We start from the raw sequence: 13,944 nt of genomic DNA, 5'->3' as shown, positions 1-13,944 counted from the left end.
AAAAAAATTACGAGATTATAAAGTCATAAATTTACGAGAAAAAAAACATGGTTTGAGATTAAAATGGAAAATTTACATGAAAAAACAATCACAGATTTACAAGATTATAAAGTCATGAATTTACAAAAAAAAAGCCTTGAAAAAGTGCAAAACTGTGTTAACGCCATCCACCGTCTGAATTTCTTTGCCCCTAAAGTAGTATTATCATGGTAAGGATGACCTCTGAGCGAGGCAAAGGTCCTGAAACATAATTCAGACAGGCGTCACCACCATTTTTACACTATTTTTCAGTGTTTTTTTCACGTAGATCTCTGACTTTACAATCTTGCAAATTTGTCTTTTTTCTCGAAATATTAATTTAAAATTTAAATTCTCAAGACCAGGACAAGCGATTCTCCCCAGAAGGACTGCATTTTATGTTTCTGGCAGCAGCAGCACTAGTTTATTTGAAAAGAACAAAGCTGCACCTCCAGGAATTCAAAACTCATTCACAGAAAATCTCAGAAAAACCCCCCAAAAAACTGAATAGAAATTGTGTTTGATTAAAAAGTGATCTGTTGGAAGACACCAGAGTGATTTCTTCCTCCCCTCCTGTTACTCGTCTCCTTTCTCTTCTTTGACATTGAGAAGAACAGGCCTTATATTTTGCAGTCAGGATGTGTTTCAGTCCCGAAGTTGTCAAAGTCAAACTGTTCTCACATCTAACTCGTCAAATACAGAGGCACCCTTTAGCATCTGGATGAGGTAACTCCGATGTAAACCCATCGGCGTCAGTATTAGATGGTCAGAGCAACTGACATATAAAGAGCGAGAAAGTCTGCTTAGGAAGGAGGTCGGGTGGATTGTTGGGTTTAACAAACACTGACTTTCCCCAGGTCACATGGCTCGGTCACGGGGTCACAGCCGTCACGCTGTCGTCGCGGCTTGCTAACTCCGCCTCCCAGCCCTCGCTCCAGCCTCGGTCTGGTTCTCATTCACATGAACGGAGAAAGGGAAATAACTCTGGATGCAATTAGTACATTTTATGATCATGATTTAAATAAGGGCTATTCAAGTGTTCGTACTGGGACGTTGATTCACCTCAAAAAAAGAAATTATACGCTGATTACAGACGTCTCTTTCCCAATCTAAGTCTATGGGAAAAAGTATTTTTGGGCCAAATGACATCACGTGACGGACACAGAAGTTGTAGTATCGCCGTTTGGCCACTACAAAAGTTGGCCTCAACAACCGGCGCTCTTCCTGTCAGCTTGCCAGTGACCTGAGATGACATCCACGCCCTAAATTATGCCTAACTTTAAGCCTTAATATAATTTAAACAGGTGAGTTATATAAAAAATTCACCCCCGTACAGTCGTCATGAACCAGGGAAATTAGCTACAGAGACCAAAACCGTGTTTCGTACCAGGCTGTTAACGTATTTATTTCTGCTGTAAAGTTGGGCACTTTAACATGGAGGGTCTATGGGGATTAACCTGCTCCTGGAGCCTCAAGAGGCCACTCGGAGAAGTTTTTGGCACTTCCTCGTTGGCTTCGTTTCTCAGCGCCGCTCGGTCGGTATGTGACGTGTTGGGAGTCAAAATGTGCTGTCAAAGTCGAGCAGAGTGAAATAAAAACGTCCTACCTCGCCTCCACATGTGAAAGACAACTGATTGACATAAATGTCACTAACTCTTATCATGCTGTCAAGATATATATAATGTATATATGTGTCTTATATAAAACACACAAATGTGTCCTCCTCCTGTAGCTCCGGTCATCTCTACTCTAGTGTCTTCCAGCACAAACACACCTGAAACCCCCTGGGTGGAAATTGAAAATCAACACGACTTAAAATCCATTCCACCCCCCCCAAAAAAAAGTATCTGCCTGTAACACTTTGCTCCGACATTGATTTACAACCAGATGGAACATCTAGCAGTCAGAGCTCAGTGATCTCTGATGGAAAGGAAATATTGATGCCCACATGACTGACTACATACAGTAAAATGTTCTCCCTCCTTTTTTTGCCAAGCAATATAAAAGATGTATGAAGAGGAAGCTCAGGATTGAAGAATCCTTGAGTACATTCTCTGTTTTATTAAAGCCTTGTGTGGCTGATGGCCTGGGTGGAGAGATCTCAACCTCCAGACACTTCCTTTCTAATTTTAACCTCAGAAACTGACTCTGTCGGAGGGAAGGTTGGGGGGTGGGTTCATTCTCCATAAATCATGCATAGAGCTATGGGTTGTCTGTGGAAAATAACTATCATAGCATTTGACAGACTATTTTGTAAACCTGATATCAAAATAGTTTGTGCACAGAGCAACACAACCTCTTCTCCACGCCAAATAAATAGAGCCAAAGGCAGAGCAACACGACCTCCTCTCCACGCCAGATAGGTAGAGCCAGAGCAACACAACCTCTTCTCCACGCCAAATAAATAGAGCCAAAGCCAGAGCAACACGACCTCCTCTCCACGCCAGATAGGTAGAGCCAGAGCAACACAACCTCTTCTCCACGCCAAATAAATAGAGCCAAAGCCAGAGCAACACGACCTCCTCTCCACGTCAGATAGGTAGAGCCAGAGCAACACAACCTCTTCTCCACGCCAAATAAATAGAGCCAAAGCCAGAGCAACACGACCTCCTCTCCACGCCAGATAGGTAGAGCCAGAGCAACACAACCTCTTCTCCACGCCAAATAAATAGAGCCAAAGCCAGAGCAACACAACCTCCTCTCCACGCCAGATGGATAGAGCCAGAGCAACACGACCTCCTCTCCACGCCAGATAGGTAGAACCAGAGCAACACAACCTCCTCTCCATGCCAGATATGTAGAGCCAGAGCAACACGACCTCCACTCCACGCCAGATAGGTAGAGCCAGAGAAACACGACCTCCTCTCCACCATGGAACTTGGACTGAAGTAAGTTCCTCTCCTCCCGCCTGGCCTGTGTGTCTCTTTTCACTCTTTAAACTACGTCACTTGCTCTGACCGAATGCAAAAACGTCGGCATTCGTCGACGTATCCCTGGTGTGAAGAAACGTCCAATGGGCTGAGTCTGACTGGCTGAGAAACACGAGCAGTCAGATGATCAGACAGAAGCTTAGCCAGATTATCTGAAGCACTTTATTTGCCGGTAAAAGAGAAAATCTGCCACATGTAATCTCAGTAATAAGAGCCCATTACAAAGTAAACTGTGAGTGCACAACTAGAGCGAGTATGACGGGTCAGAGTCTGCTGCTTACAGCAGGTTTTGCTAATCATTTTTCCATTTGCTATATTTTTTCTCTTCAAAATAAGTTTGACTAAATTGGTGGTCTGTCTTGATTAGCGTGCCCCATCTGACTTCTTTTTTTAGCAATATTGCCTCGTTCCCAGATCTAAGCAATGAACATTATTATTACCATTAGGAATGAATTAAAAAAACAAATCAACTTTCATAAAGCAGAATTCTCCTTTAAAAGCTCAGCTCACAGAACAAATGGAGCGCTGCATTGGTTTAGGCAGAATACTGATGTTGTGCTTGCATTAGCAGTCACGGCTTTATTCATGCTTCACCATCAGTGGCTCATTTATCAGTTGGCTACCAGCTGACTGGTATTCATACGGGCGTGGACAGCGGACTTTACTTCTGACTACTGATGTGTTTATTAAAGGGGGATTTGTTCTCCCAGCAGAGAGCCCTTGTTGCAGCTTTGATTCTCTGAGAGCGGAGCCTTATCTTATCAGAGCCTAACTGTATAACCATTCGCACATAAACGGTCAGATCCTTGACATAAGTGTCTCTGACTGAAATAATGTCTGTGGACGACAAGGGACAAAGTTATCAGATGCTATAAACAGAAATAGGATGTTGCAAGATGTTTTAAAACCTGCACCTTCCTTCATCCTCACAAGTGGCCCACTTCGTACAGTATGCATTTACTTAATTGTATTGTACTTATATTGTTTCAGTGGATTGGTATGTAAGCCTATCCTCTTTTTTCTTACAAAGCCACAGACACAGACAAGCCGGGGTTGAGTGTGGGAGGTGCTTATCTATCTGTGCACTGCTTTAACACAATGCCGGGGAAGACGTTGGCAGGACTAGAGATGTTAGCCAGGCAAAGAAAATGTGGCAGCCTGAACAATGTTGCAGAGGCATAAAAGCTCTCGCTGAATATAAATGGGAAAAAACCTGCAAGATAGCTCTGTGGAAAAAGATCATCTGTCACTGCCAGGTTTGCATAGTCTCAGCAAGTTTCCTGAAAAAAGAAAAAAGAAGCTTTTGTTCGTTTCACTGCAAAATGCAGCGGTCGTGCCGCAGAAAAAAGAAGCCCGGCACTGCTTGTTCCTGTGAAATTTTTACTTTGAGAATGTAGAAGCAGTTCTGTCGAAACCAGGGGGGAGGCCATTTTCATACATGATCCATTGCTTTTCCAACCTGTTCGTGTGGAAAGGGCCCAAATTATACCAACTGAGAGAGAGAGAGGGAGAGAGAGAGAGAGGGGCTCTAGTTAACAACAAGCCTGCATGTCGTTAACTAGCGCTCCTCAGCTGTGATACCCGACACAGAGCCTGAAGAGGAGAGCCAAGAACAGGAGTAGGGGAGCTTGGCAACGGCGAGGAGGAGCCGCTGGCATCCACCCTGCGCAGCCTCGCAGGCATGTGAAACACACAATCACTGGAAGAATCTCATCTAACTCACATAAGTAAAAACTAGGGGACTTCAGAAACACACTTTTTGACCATGTGCCATGCATGTGCACACATACACACACACGCGCGCTAATGAGGAGAGCGTTTGGTAACAGAGCCAACATCATAAAAAAAGCCCTCACTGTACCCCGCCCGCCTCTCTGTTCTCACTGTTTCCAAGGAGACTGCAGCACATTGGAATTCTGAAGGGACACTTCATAAGCAGTAGTGAGAGAAAGGAAGAGAGGGAGGAAGTGTTAAGATAGCGACAGTGCAAAAAATAAGAGCGGGGTAATGCCCGACGATGCGCGTCGGGCAGTTCTGGTCTTCCATTAATTCATGATAATGGACACCTCGAAGGGCATTACCCCGCTTATACCATGGTCACTCAAAAAAACATGCATTTTGCAAAATCTAAAGATTTCTCAAGTTTCCCTGGAAACACCTGAGGGATTACTGCTACCTGGAATAATCATTACCATCCCATAAGGTTCTCATGCAATGGAAACGCTGTTCACTGCTCCAGTAAATAGGTTGAACCTTAGCTATGACTTGGCAACGGAAGATATTTCTTGTCTGCTCAGCTCATCCCAGCAAACATGTGACGTCAGGAAGACGTCAGGAATTAATGGACACCCTGCAGCCAATCAGAATCGAGTATTCACCCAGTCCATGGTATATAATTACATAGAGAGAAGAGAGCGATAAACAGTGGCTGATATTCCAAAGACTGTAGAGCATGAATATGTGAGATGCCTTATACATATCCACCGCAGCTTTGTTGTTGTGAACATGTCAAATGATGTAACAATGTCATGTGTGATTAGGCACGTCCACGTGTGCCAGTTGCTGGATGACGTGAACGATGCATGTACTGTATGCGAGCAAACACACACTGTGATGTTTATTTACAGTCGTGATTCATGCAGATGTGAGACAAGAAAAGCTTCCTTACCCATAAACTCGATGCCCAAGTGATCTGTTGGGAGGGAGGGGGGAGGTGGAAGGGAAGAGAGAGAGAGAGAGAGAATAAAGTTATTATTAAGAACAGTGTGCGTTAGCACTGTGTCACAGCGTATAGCCAGATCATCACTGACTTGTTGTTCTTTCATGTAAGCTGCTGTATCGGTGTTTTATCCGCTGTCACATGGAGTCAGAAGGCACATGCTAGTAATGTTACAAGGAATGACACTCACACACACACACACACATGAACACACGCTTGCTTTACTGTATTTGTGAGGACCCCTCAGACCTAAACCTGACCTTAAAGAAGTATTTCACCGCTGCAATCACGCTGTCTGCTGGAGACAGGCACAAATATTTTTGAAATTGGTGCAACATGACCAGAGAAAACAGAGAAACAGGGTTGTGGTACTCTCGTTCCTTCAGAATGCACCTCCGGTCCTCTCCTATTGGATAGGCTTGACCAGAGCTTCCGGTGTGTCTAAATATTGGCAGCAAGGCGTTTTCCGTTATTTCGGCTAAATAGATAACGTCAGCTTGTTTACAAAAACATGTAATTCGCAATGGTGTCAACAAGGAAACCACATGGTTGTGGAGTGAAATAGAGACAGTCACAGCGCACCATGGCTCCCTCGCCTTGACCCGTTGAGTCAGATCATTAATATGAAGAAAAAAAAAAGAACTAATAGTCAAATTTCACCTTTTTCTTGGTGCCTACATTACCCACAATGCAACATGACTGCATGCCATGCCAATAGTGGTCTAAAAACCTAAAACTAAAGTTGGTTCTCACAAAGATAGAAGTATAAGAGTAACAAACAACACACTGGTGTGTGTTTGTGTGTGTGTTTCCTCGATGCCTGAACAGCATAAATAAGAGAGCTCGTGTGGATTCTGCTGTGTAAAACATATCAGGGAAACAAGAGGTCGGAGGTCATTTTAGTCCTGTAAACGTCTCACATTTTTACACTAAAACAACAATTACTTGTAATTCCAGCAAGCATTTAAAGGGGTGGAGTGTAGCTGCAGGTTCCTGCTGTTAAAAGAGACGTCTAACATGCTAAATTAACCATTGAGTTTACTATTAATTTTGCTTTTAAAGTACTGACTGAGAGAAATGTGTTATCATTGCGTCATCCCTCAAAATCTGTACCTGGCTTTACTGACAAAAGAAAGAAACAAGTTAATTACAGTGCAGCTATGAGGAGCTGCAGTTTCCAAACATAATCATTTCTATAGTGACTCGGATCACAGGCGCTTCCCTGGGCTCTGTACGACTGGAAGTATAACTCTCACTGACTGTAAGAAAATAATCTAGAGGAAGTGCTGATGTCTGCGGTGTCACCGCTGGCTTTTTAACCACACCGACAGTGACTTTATCTCCTGAGTGGCCGTGCCCTACATCTTAGAGTGGGTGAGCTGGTCTTTTCTAATGCGAAAAGCTGCGTCCAATCTGCCCCCAATCTTATCGGCCAATGTTAGCCTGGATGTAAGCGGATCATTTTTCACTTTACCAATGACCCAGAGACCTCTCTCCACTGCCTTTCTTGATTTCTCCCTTCAAACACGCCTGCGATGTGGGACAGGGAGAAGATGAACAAGATAACGACACTCTCACATGAAAGCTTCTGGAAAAAATCTAAATTCAGGTTTTCAACCACTGACAGGTTGATTATAACTGTCAAAGAAAGTCCACAATGCTGTACATTTACGTAGAATAGAGAATGAAGGAACAGCTTTAGTCGGGTTAAATGCAAAGGTTGCAAATCCTAATATTAAAATAAGTAATCCAACATTTCTCAAAGCAAACCAACAAAAGAGAAGGACTTCAGGAAAGACTTTAGTAAGACTCAAAACTACCACATTTAATAAGAAATAGGGAAAACTGTCTGATCTCACAAGAAAGTTGTACTTATTTGTATGATAAATGCCTTTTATTTGATATGTACATAATAGCAGACTACAGTGATGACTAAACCAGGACAGCTTTATATTAAAGGTCCCATATTGTGCTCATTTTCAGGTTCATACTTGTATTTTGTGTTTCTAGTAGAACATGTTTACATGCTGAAATGTTCCAAAAAAAAATTTATTTTCCTGATACTGTCCGTATGAATATACCTGTATTCACCCTCTGTCTGAAACGCTCCGTTTTAGTGCATTTCAACAGACATGCAATGGAATAGCGTTGCTAGGCAACAGCTTGGGTCCATGTTTACTTCCTGTCAGCTGATGACATTCACATCCACTGCAACAGGAAATAAACTGGGACACATTTAGAATGTTTATGTTTAAAACTTTGAAATGGTCTAAATATTGTATATTTGTGACATCACAAATGGACAGAAATCCTAACAGCTTGTTTCAAACGCACAATTTCTGAATACAGACTGTGTGTATTTCTCCGTATATTGAGCGTTTTGATAGTTTAACAGTTTTTATATCGCACTTAAACCTGCTTTATAATATAAAAGACATGATAATCTCACTTTTTACAATATGGGACCTGATAAAATGCAATTGAAAGGATTCCTTAGGAAGAAGCTTGTAATTGGGTGAGTTTTTATTGTTTAAAATTTAAAAAGGTGCAATGTGTAAGATCTAGCCACATACTCCAAACAGATAGGGGGCAGCATTTTACCTCTACTACTGGGTCCATACAATCTAAATGTACAGTCATCAAAAAAAGTCAACAGCAGGACAAGAAGACCCAAATTCAACCAAACTGCCGGTCAAATTAACAACACGGCTATCTTATAATCTTCACGTGTGGCGTCGGCCTATAGTTTAGCCCTCTGTGTGTTTACTGTGACACTAACCGCTCTGTGTACGTTTAATAACTAGTATTTTTGTTTCGTCCTCCCCCACCACCTTGAGACTACTTTGCCGGGAGGAGAGTGGGTTGCTCTGAAGCTTCAGCTAGCAGCTGTAGAAACTGTGAAGATTGTTGATCCAGCGGGGGGAGTTGGGGCAGTCTGGGGTTTATGCTTGCTGAATTCGAGCTAACTGCTATCTGAAGCTTTGTCCGTCTTTGAGAGCCGTCGCCTGCGAACTAGTCTAGGGGAGGATGAGACGGAAATACAAGTCTTTATTTCCTTCAACTTTGGATTTAATCAAATAAACAAGCTATTGAAAAGAACACAAACCCTGTACCATCAACGTGATTGACAAGTCCTCGGGGCATCTCTACTTCTTGGTCCTCTCATGTTGGATTGAGGGCAGACTGGACGCTACAGTGACTCACTATCACCTCTCATGGTGTTACAAGACAGGACTCGCAGATATCTCTGCAACACAATACATAGACGTCTTTGACATAACGTCGCAGCTGCTTCTCACACTGCCTGTTCATGGCCAGACTGTTATTCTGTCTCGCTCTTCTGTATGAAACGAGATGGAAAGGGGGAAGGAGTTGTTTCGCCACTGAGCCGGCATCGGAGGTAGTTTCAGGGCGAGCCGACATCTGTGTAAAAGGGACAGCCAGCACGGCGGGACTACATGCACACACACACACACACTAGACGCCGGCGCTGTTGTGTTAAACGTCATGTCTCTTTTGCTTCTGTGATGCCGACGTGCTATCTTAAAATCACACATTATGCCGCTGTTGTTTGGTTCAGTTAAACCGGCGTAAGGCCGACCTCCTTTTACGGCAGTGTTGCAGAATGTCGGTATGAAAGAGCGACTGGAAACTGTTAGTTAATTTTTTGAATGTTTTAAACTAAAATTCTGGTTACATCTTACACATGGCACATTTAAACCTCAAGTACGAAAGCAAAACTTAAAATATTAGCTCTATTTGTCATTGTTATGGAATTTGTCAGAAATGTGAATCTTCATTTGCTGTATAGTTTTATTTATAATGCTTAACAATAACACAAGTGTATATATATATATATTTTTAGCCTTGGTGACCCCATTGACTTCTACAGAGCCAAAGGAAAATGACAGTGTGATCTGTCCTTTGAAATTCTGCAGTTTTGCAGCCCTTTGGGTAGAGCTATAAGTGCTGCTATACTGCCAGGGTTAGAAACTCAATTTCCCATGGAGCTCAATGAGTAGAGCCCAGCACTAAAGCTGCCAAGGTTAGGGATTTCATTTTCTGTGTAGCTCGGTGGGTAGAGCATATATCAGCAGCAGCACTGTCAGGATATGAGCTTCAGTTCCCATCGGGGCCACCCATACTGAAGATGTATGCACTCCTGCTACTGTAAACCACTTTAGATGGAAGGGGCCCACCAAGTGTCATATGTTAAATATGTGCTCGGTGGAAACTGATGGCCTTTGAATCATTGGGCCGACCGAGGGAGACGCCACATCTGAATCCAAATAAGGCTGGAAACTTTCCAAAATAGGGACATACATTTTCACAAAAAAAAAGATATTGTTTTCTTATCGAAAAACGGTTCCACTGAGCAGTGGTGGAAGAAGTATTCAGACCCTTTACTTATGTACAAGTACTGTGTAAAAATACCCAAATACAAGTCCCGCGTTGAAAAGCCGAACCCACAGAACTTTAAAACACAAACTTTAAACACGTGCTTAATGTTGTGTTGCTTAGTTTCAGGCAAGGAAAGCCCTGTGTTTGTTGGAATCCGTCATCCAGCGGTGACGTTGCAGATTGCAACCAACTGAATCTTCTCCCGTGTGCCGAGCGTGTCGGAGAACTACGGTGACCAAAGTGAATACATGAATGTCTATCTCTAGAGCCAGTATTTGGTTTATCTGTTCTGGGCTACTGCAGTAACGAAAAATAATGGTGACCGGCTCCGTGAAGAGGACCCGCACCCTACGTAGATTTAAACGGCTCATTCCAAGCTAACAATACACAACGATTCTTATTTTCAGGTAATTATACCAACCAACAATAGACCTGCCTGTCCACCAGAGGACAGCGCGTCAGTGTCACGTTTTGCCTCCTGTATTACCGTGCAGTACCAGCAGGGGGCAACAAAGCCATGGACTTAGGTTCAGGCAAGAAAACCACTTGGTGAAGTTAAGGTAAAACCTCATTGTCGCTCACTTAGGATCAGGGAAAACATCATGGTCTTAAAATAAATACGTAAACTAAGTAAAACACGTACTTAAACAACGTAACATCAGTATGGAAACACGTGACAAACACCACTAACGTAACCTGCAAAACAAAACACCGGTATCCCGCTTTAAAGTCCTGGGTTTGTTGGACCCATCCACCTTCCCGTCCGTCCACCATAAGTGGTCTTTCTTACTTTATATACTACGTAACTGTCTATGAAAGCAGCTGTGCAATACATTCTGGTAGCGTGGCGGCGCGATTCGAGAGACAGAGCTTCACGACAGCCGTTCCTTATTTGCATAAAGTTGAGGTCTCGTCTATTTCATGCAAATTACGGCCATCCGACTCAACTCACCGCCTCTCGAAACTCCCGAGAATGTTTTAAAATAAACGTTGTCGATCCAAAATAAAGACAGATTCATCAAATGCGTGGCTTATTTCTCGCCTCAAATGTTTTCAGAAACACATTTCAGTGAACTATTTTCGTGAAAGAAGAGAAGAAAGTCTCCAAACGAGCCTCCATATTGTTTCCCGTTTGGAAACTGGGAGCAGCAGCCCACGGAGGGAAAGCGTTCGTCCAATCAGGTGCCGAGTGTGTTGCGTCTTGCGGCAGCCCACCAAGCGTCCAATGCTGGGAAGCGGTGCGTCGCCTCACGATAAAAAAACGCCCCGGTGGACACGTACCATATTACTTCCATCACAACACAACACACGACAAACGACACTACAAAACACTGCGACTTCATGCAGCCGTGTAATATTCACGTCTCGGCGACACAAAACGTGACACTGACATGCTTTCTTCTGGTGGACAGGCGGGTCTATGACACGCTTTGCCGTGAGACTGGGCTGGATTATACACTGAAGAAAACATACTTATTAATGTTATATACCATTTCTGCCAATAGACCTCCTTAAATGCTACACACTGCTCCTTTAAAGATTCGTAATGGCTGAATGTGTGGATGAAATGGAGAGTATAATCATGCATAGGATGTACTTCAGTTCAGTGTTGTTAAAGCTGCTCTATATATCTGCTGTTTGTGGTCGTTGAACGTGACATAAATGGACCGTAAAGCTCATTGAAATGTCCTTGAAACTTCTTCTCATTTGCAATCTTCTTGGCAAATAAACCCCACGCCATACAGGAACTCAGATGGAGAAACGAAGCAAACCAATGTGGCATTTTATATGAAAGTAGATACTCCCAACTGTGTGTGTGTGTGCCGCCTGAAGGAGGCAGGTGTGGGTGGCAGGGAGTCTGTGGCGTGTCGCCGTATACTTCCCCTCCCTGTGGACTCACACATGGTTATGAGGATATGCTGGATATATATATGTGTATGTGTGTGTGTGTTTCCTGACTACTTCCACCTCTGGGCTGAGCCTCACAGTTTGGATCCAGACCTTTGGATCCGCCCACTCCGCCGGGTCGAGAAGACGGAGACGTAGTGCAACGCGTTGACAGTCTTATGTGATATCAGGCCACCTCACAGCGGAAGACAGATGAGCTGACCTCCACTGGGACACACAACCCGCTGATTTACAGACGACATTCATTTTCCATGAATATATGATTATGAAACTAGTGGTGGCGGCGGCGTACCATAATGCATCATAAAACATAATAGTAGTCCTCATGTGCTTCGTTCTTTCATTTAGTTCAATTCTGGATTTAGCAAAGTTTGTCAATTTATCAAGGTTTGATAATCTAATAAAATCCTCTCGTCAATTAAAGGGATAGTTTGTGTGTTTTGAAGTGGGGTTGTATGAAGTCCTTATCCATAGTCAGTGTATTACTACAGTGGATGACGGTCGGCACGCCCCCAGTTTGGAGAAGCAGACAGGAGTACTGACACAGGAGCAAAGCAATATAGTGCTGTGAATCAATATATTTGCTTCATTTAAGTCTATGCGGAGGTAGAAGGAAGTTACCGCTTTTATTGTTGTAGTCTGAGTAACGTGACGTCATATCCGTTCCGTATCCTTCAACCAAAACAAACCTCAGAAAGTAGAAAACGTTGGAGGATCTGCGTGGATACGACCTGCACCCTCACATGTTAAATCCAGCGTGGTAAACACTACACATCCAGTAAAGGATGGAAACACTTTGTTTTTCACACATTGACAGGAAAAGCAGAGCTAGACATCACGGCTAAAGCTGCATGCTAACTCTGTCACGGACAGGAAACGTTATCGTATCGCGGTAACGTGGCGGTCGAGCCGGCCGTCGCACTCATCTCCGTGGTCAAATGGGCCGACGCTACGACTGTAGAGCACCTATATACTGACATTTATGTTAAATACATTCAAACGGCCCAAATGGGGCTGACCATGGATGGATAAAGAGAACGGAGCTGACGGGAGAGCTAGAGACCACCTTGGAGAAGTTAGAGTAGACACCTTTTCAAAATAAGATGTTAACAAAGAGAACTGTATACACAAAATACATATATATAAATAGGATTATATTCACCAGATGTCCCTTATAAATTAAAAAGAAAATACCACTAATTTGTGAGGATAATGTCTTTATTCTTTGATTTTTGGGTTGCTGGAAATAATTCCTGACATTGACTGATATATTTGACTTCAGGACATCTCTGACTACATACATGCTGAAAATCAAACATTCTTACTGGATTAATTTAGATATTTTCCAAAGTAAAAGTCCCTAGAAGTGTATGATTCAACTTGTTCTCATGGTCTAGTGTTAAAAAAGTTAACAAAAATCGCAATAAATCGTAGTATCGAATCGCAATATTTAAAAATCGCAATAAATATCGAATCGGCACCAAAGTATCGTGATAGAATCGAATCGTGAGATCGGTGTATCGTCCCAGCTCTACTGTGGACGTTGTCATCCCTTTATCTTACCGTCAGACAGCCCTTTCTGACAGGGAACTAAACTGAAGGTGAAACTTATCTATGCTCTCTTCAAAAGCAGCGTAGATAAGTTTCACTTTGAGTTCAGATCTCCGTTGGAACATATTCTAAATATAGCGTACGCTTTAACGGATATGTCTAAAAGCCATTTTGCTGTTGACCCTGTCCACTTCAGTGCCGGTACTCCCGTCTGTTTGTGTGCTGACCGTCATCTACTGTATAAGTAATACCCTGACTGTGGATAAGTGCCTAATACATCCTCACTTCAAAACACCACAACTATCCCTTTAAGTTCTTTCATTCCTAGCCACGAGGAAAGGACATGAAATAGACCTTCACACAAAAAGGAGTGCATGCAGAACTGATCTTTTATTCCTGACTGAAACATGGATGTGG

General features: G+C 43.0%; 2 protein-coding genes across 2 annotated transcripts in view; one reads left to right on the top strand and one right to left on the bottom strand.

Moving 5' to 3' along the window:
• The window catches only part of cbr1 (carbonyl reductase 1), a 585,032-nt gene that overhangs the window by 110,347 nt on the left and 460,741 nt on the right, over window positions 1–13,944 (top strand). The gene's annotated exons all lie outside the window — the stretch shown is intronic.
• The window catches only part of nrg3a (neuregulin 3a), a 409,270-nt gene that overhangs the window by 37,708 nt on the left and 357,618 nt on the right, over window positions 1–13,944 (bottom strand). Inside the window, exon 4 of the mRNA XM_074647325.1 lies at window positions 5,617–5,640. Within this exon, the coding sequence (XP_074503426.1) occupies window positions 5,617–5,640 (24 nt within the window). The remainder of the gene's footprint in view (window positions 1–5,616; window positions 5,641–13,944) is intronic.

This window comes from Sebastes fasciatus, chromosome 9 (assembly GCF_043250625.1).
Source record: "Sebastes fasciatus isolate fSebFas1 chromosome 9, fSebFas1.pri, whole genome shotgun sequence".
Lineage (NCBI taxonomy): Eukaryota > Metazoa > Chordata > Actinopteri > Perciformes > Sebastidae > Sebastes > Sebastes fasciatus.
Note: the sequence above shows the minus strand (reverse complement) of the source record. Positions and strands in the feature narration are given on the sequence as shown.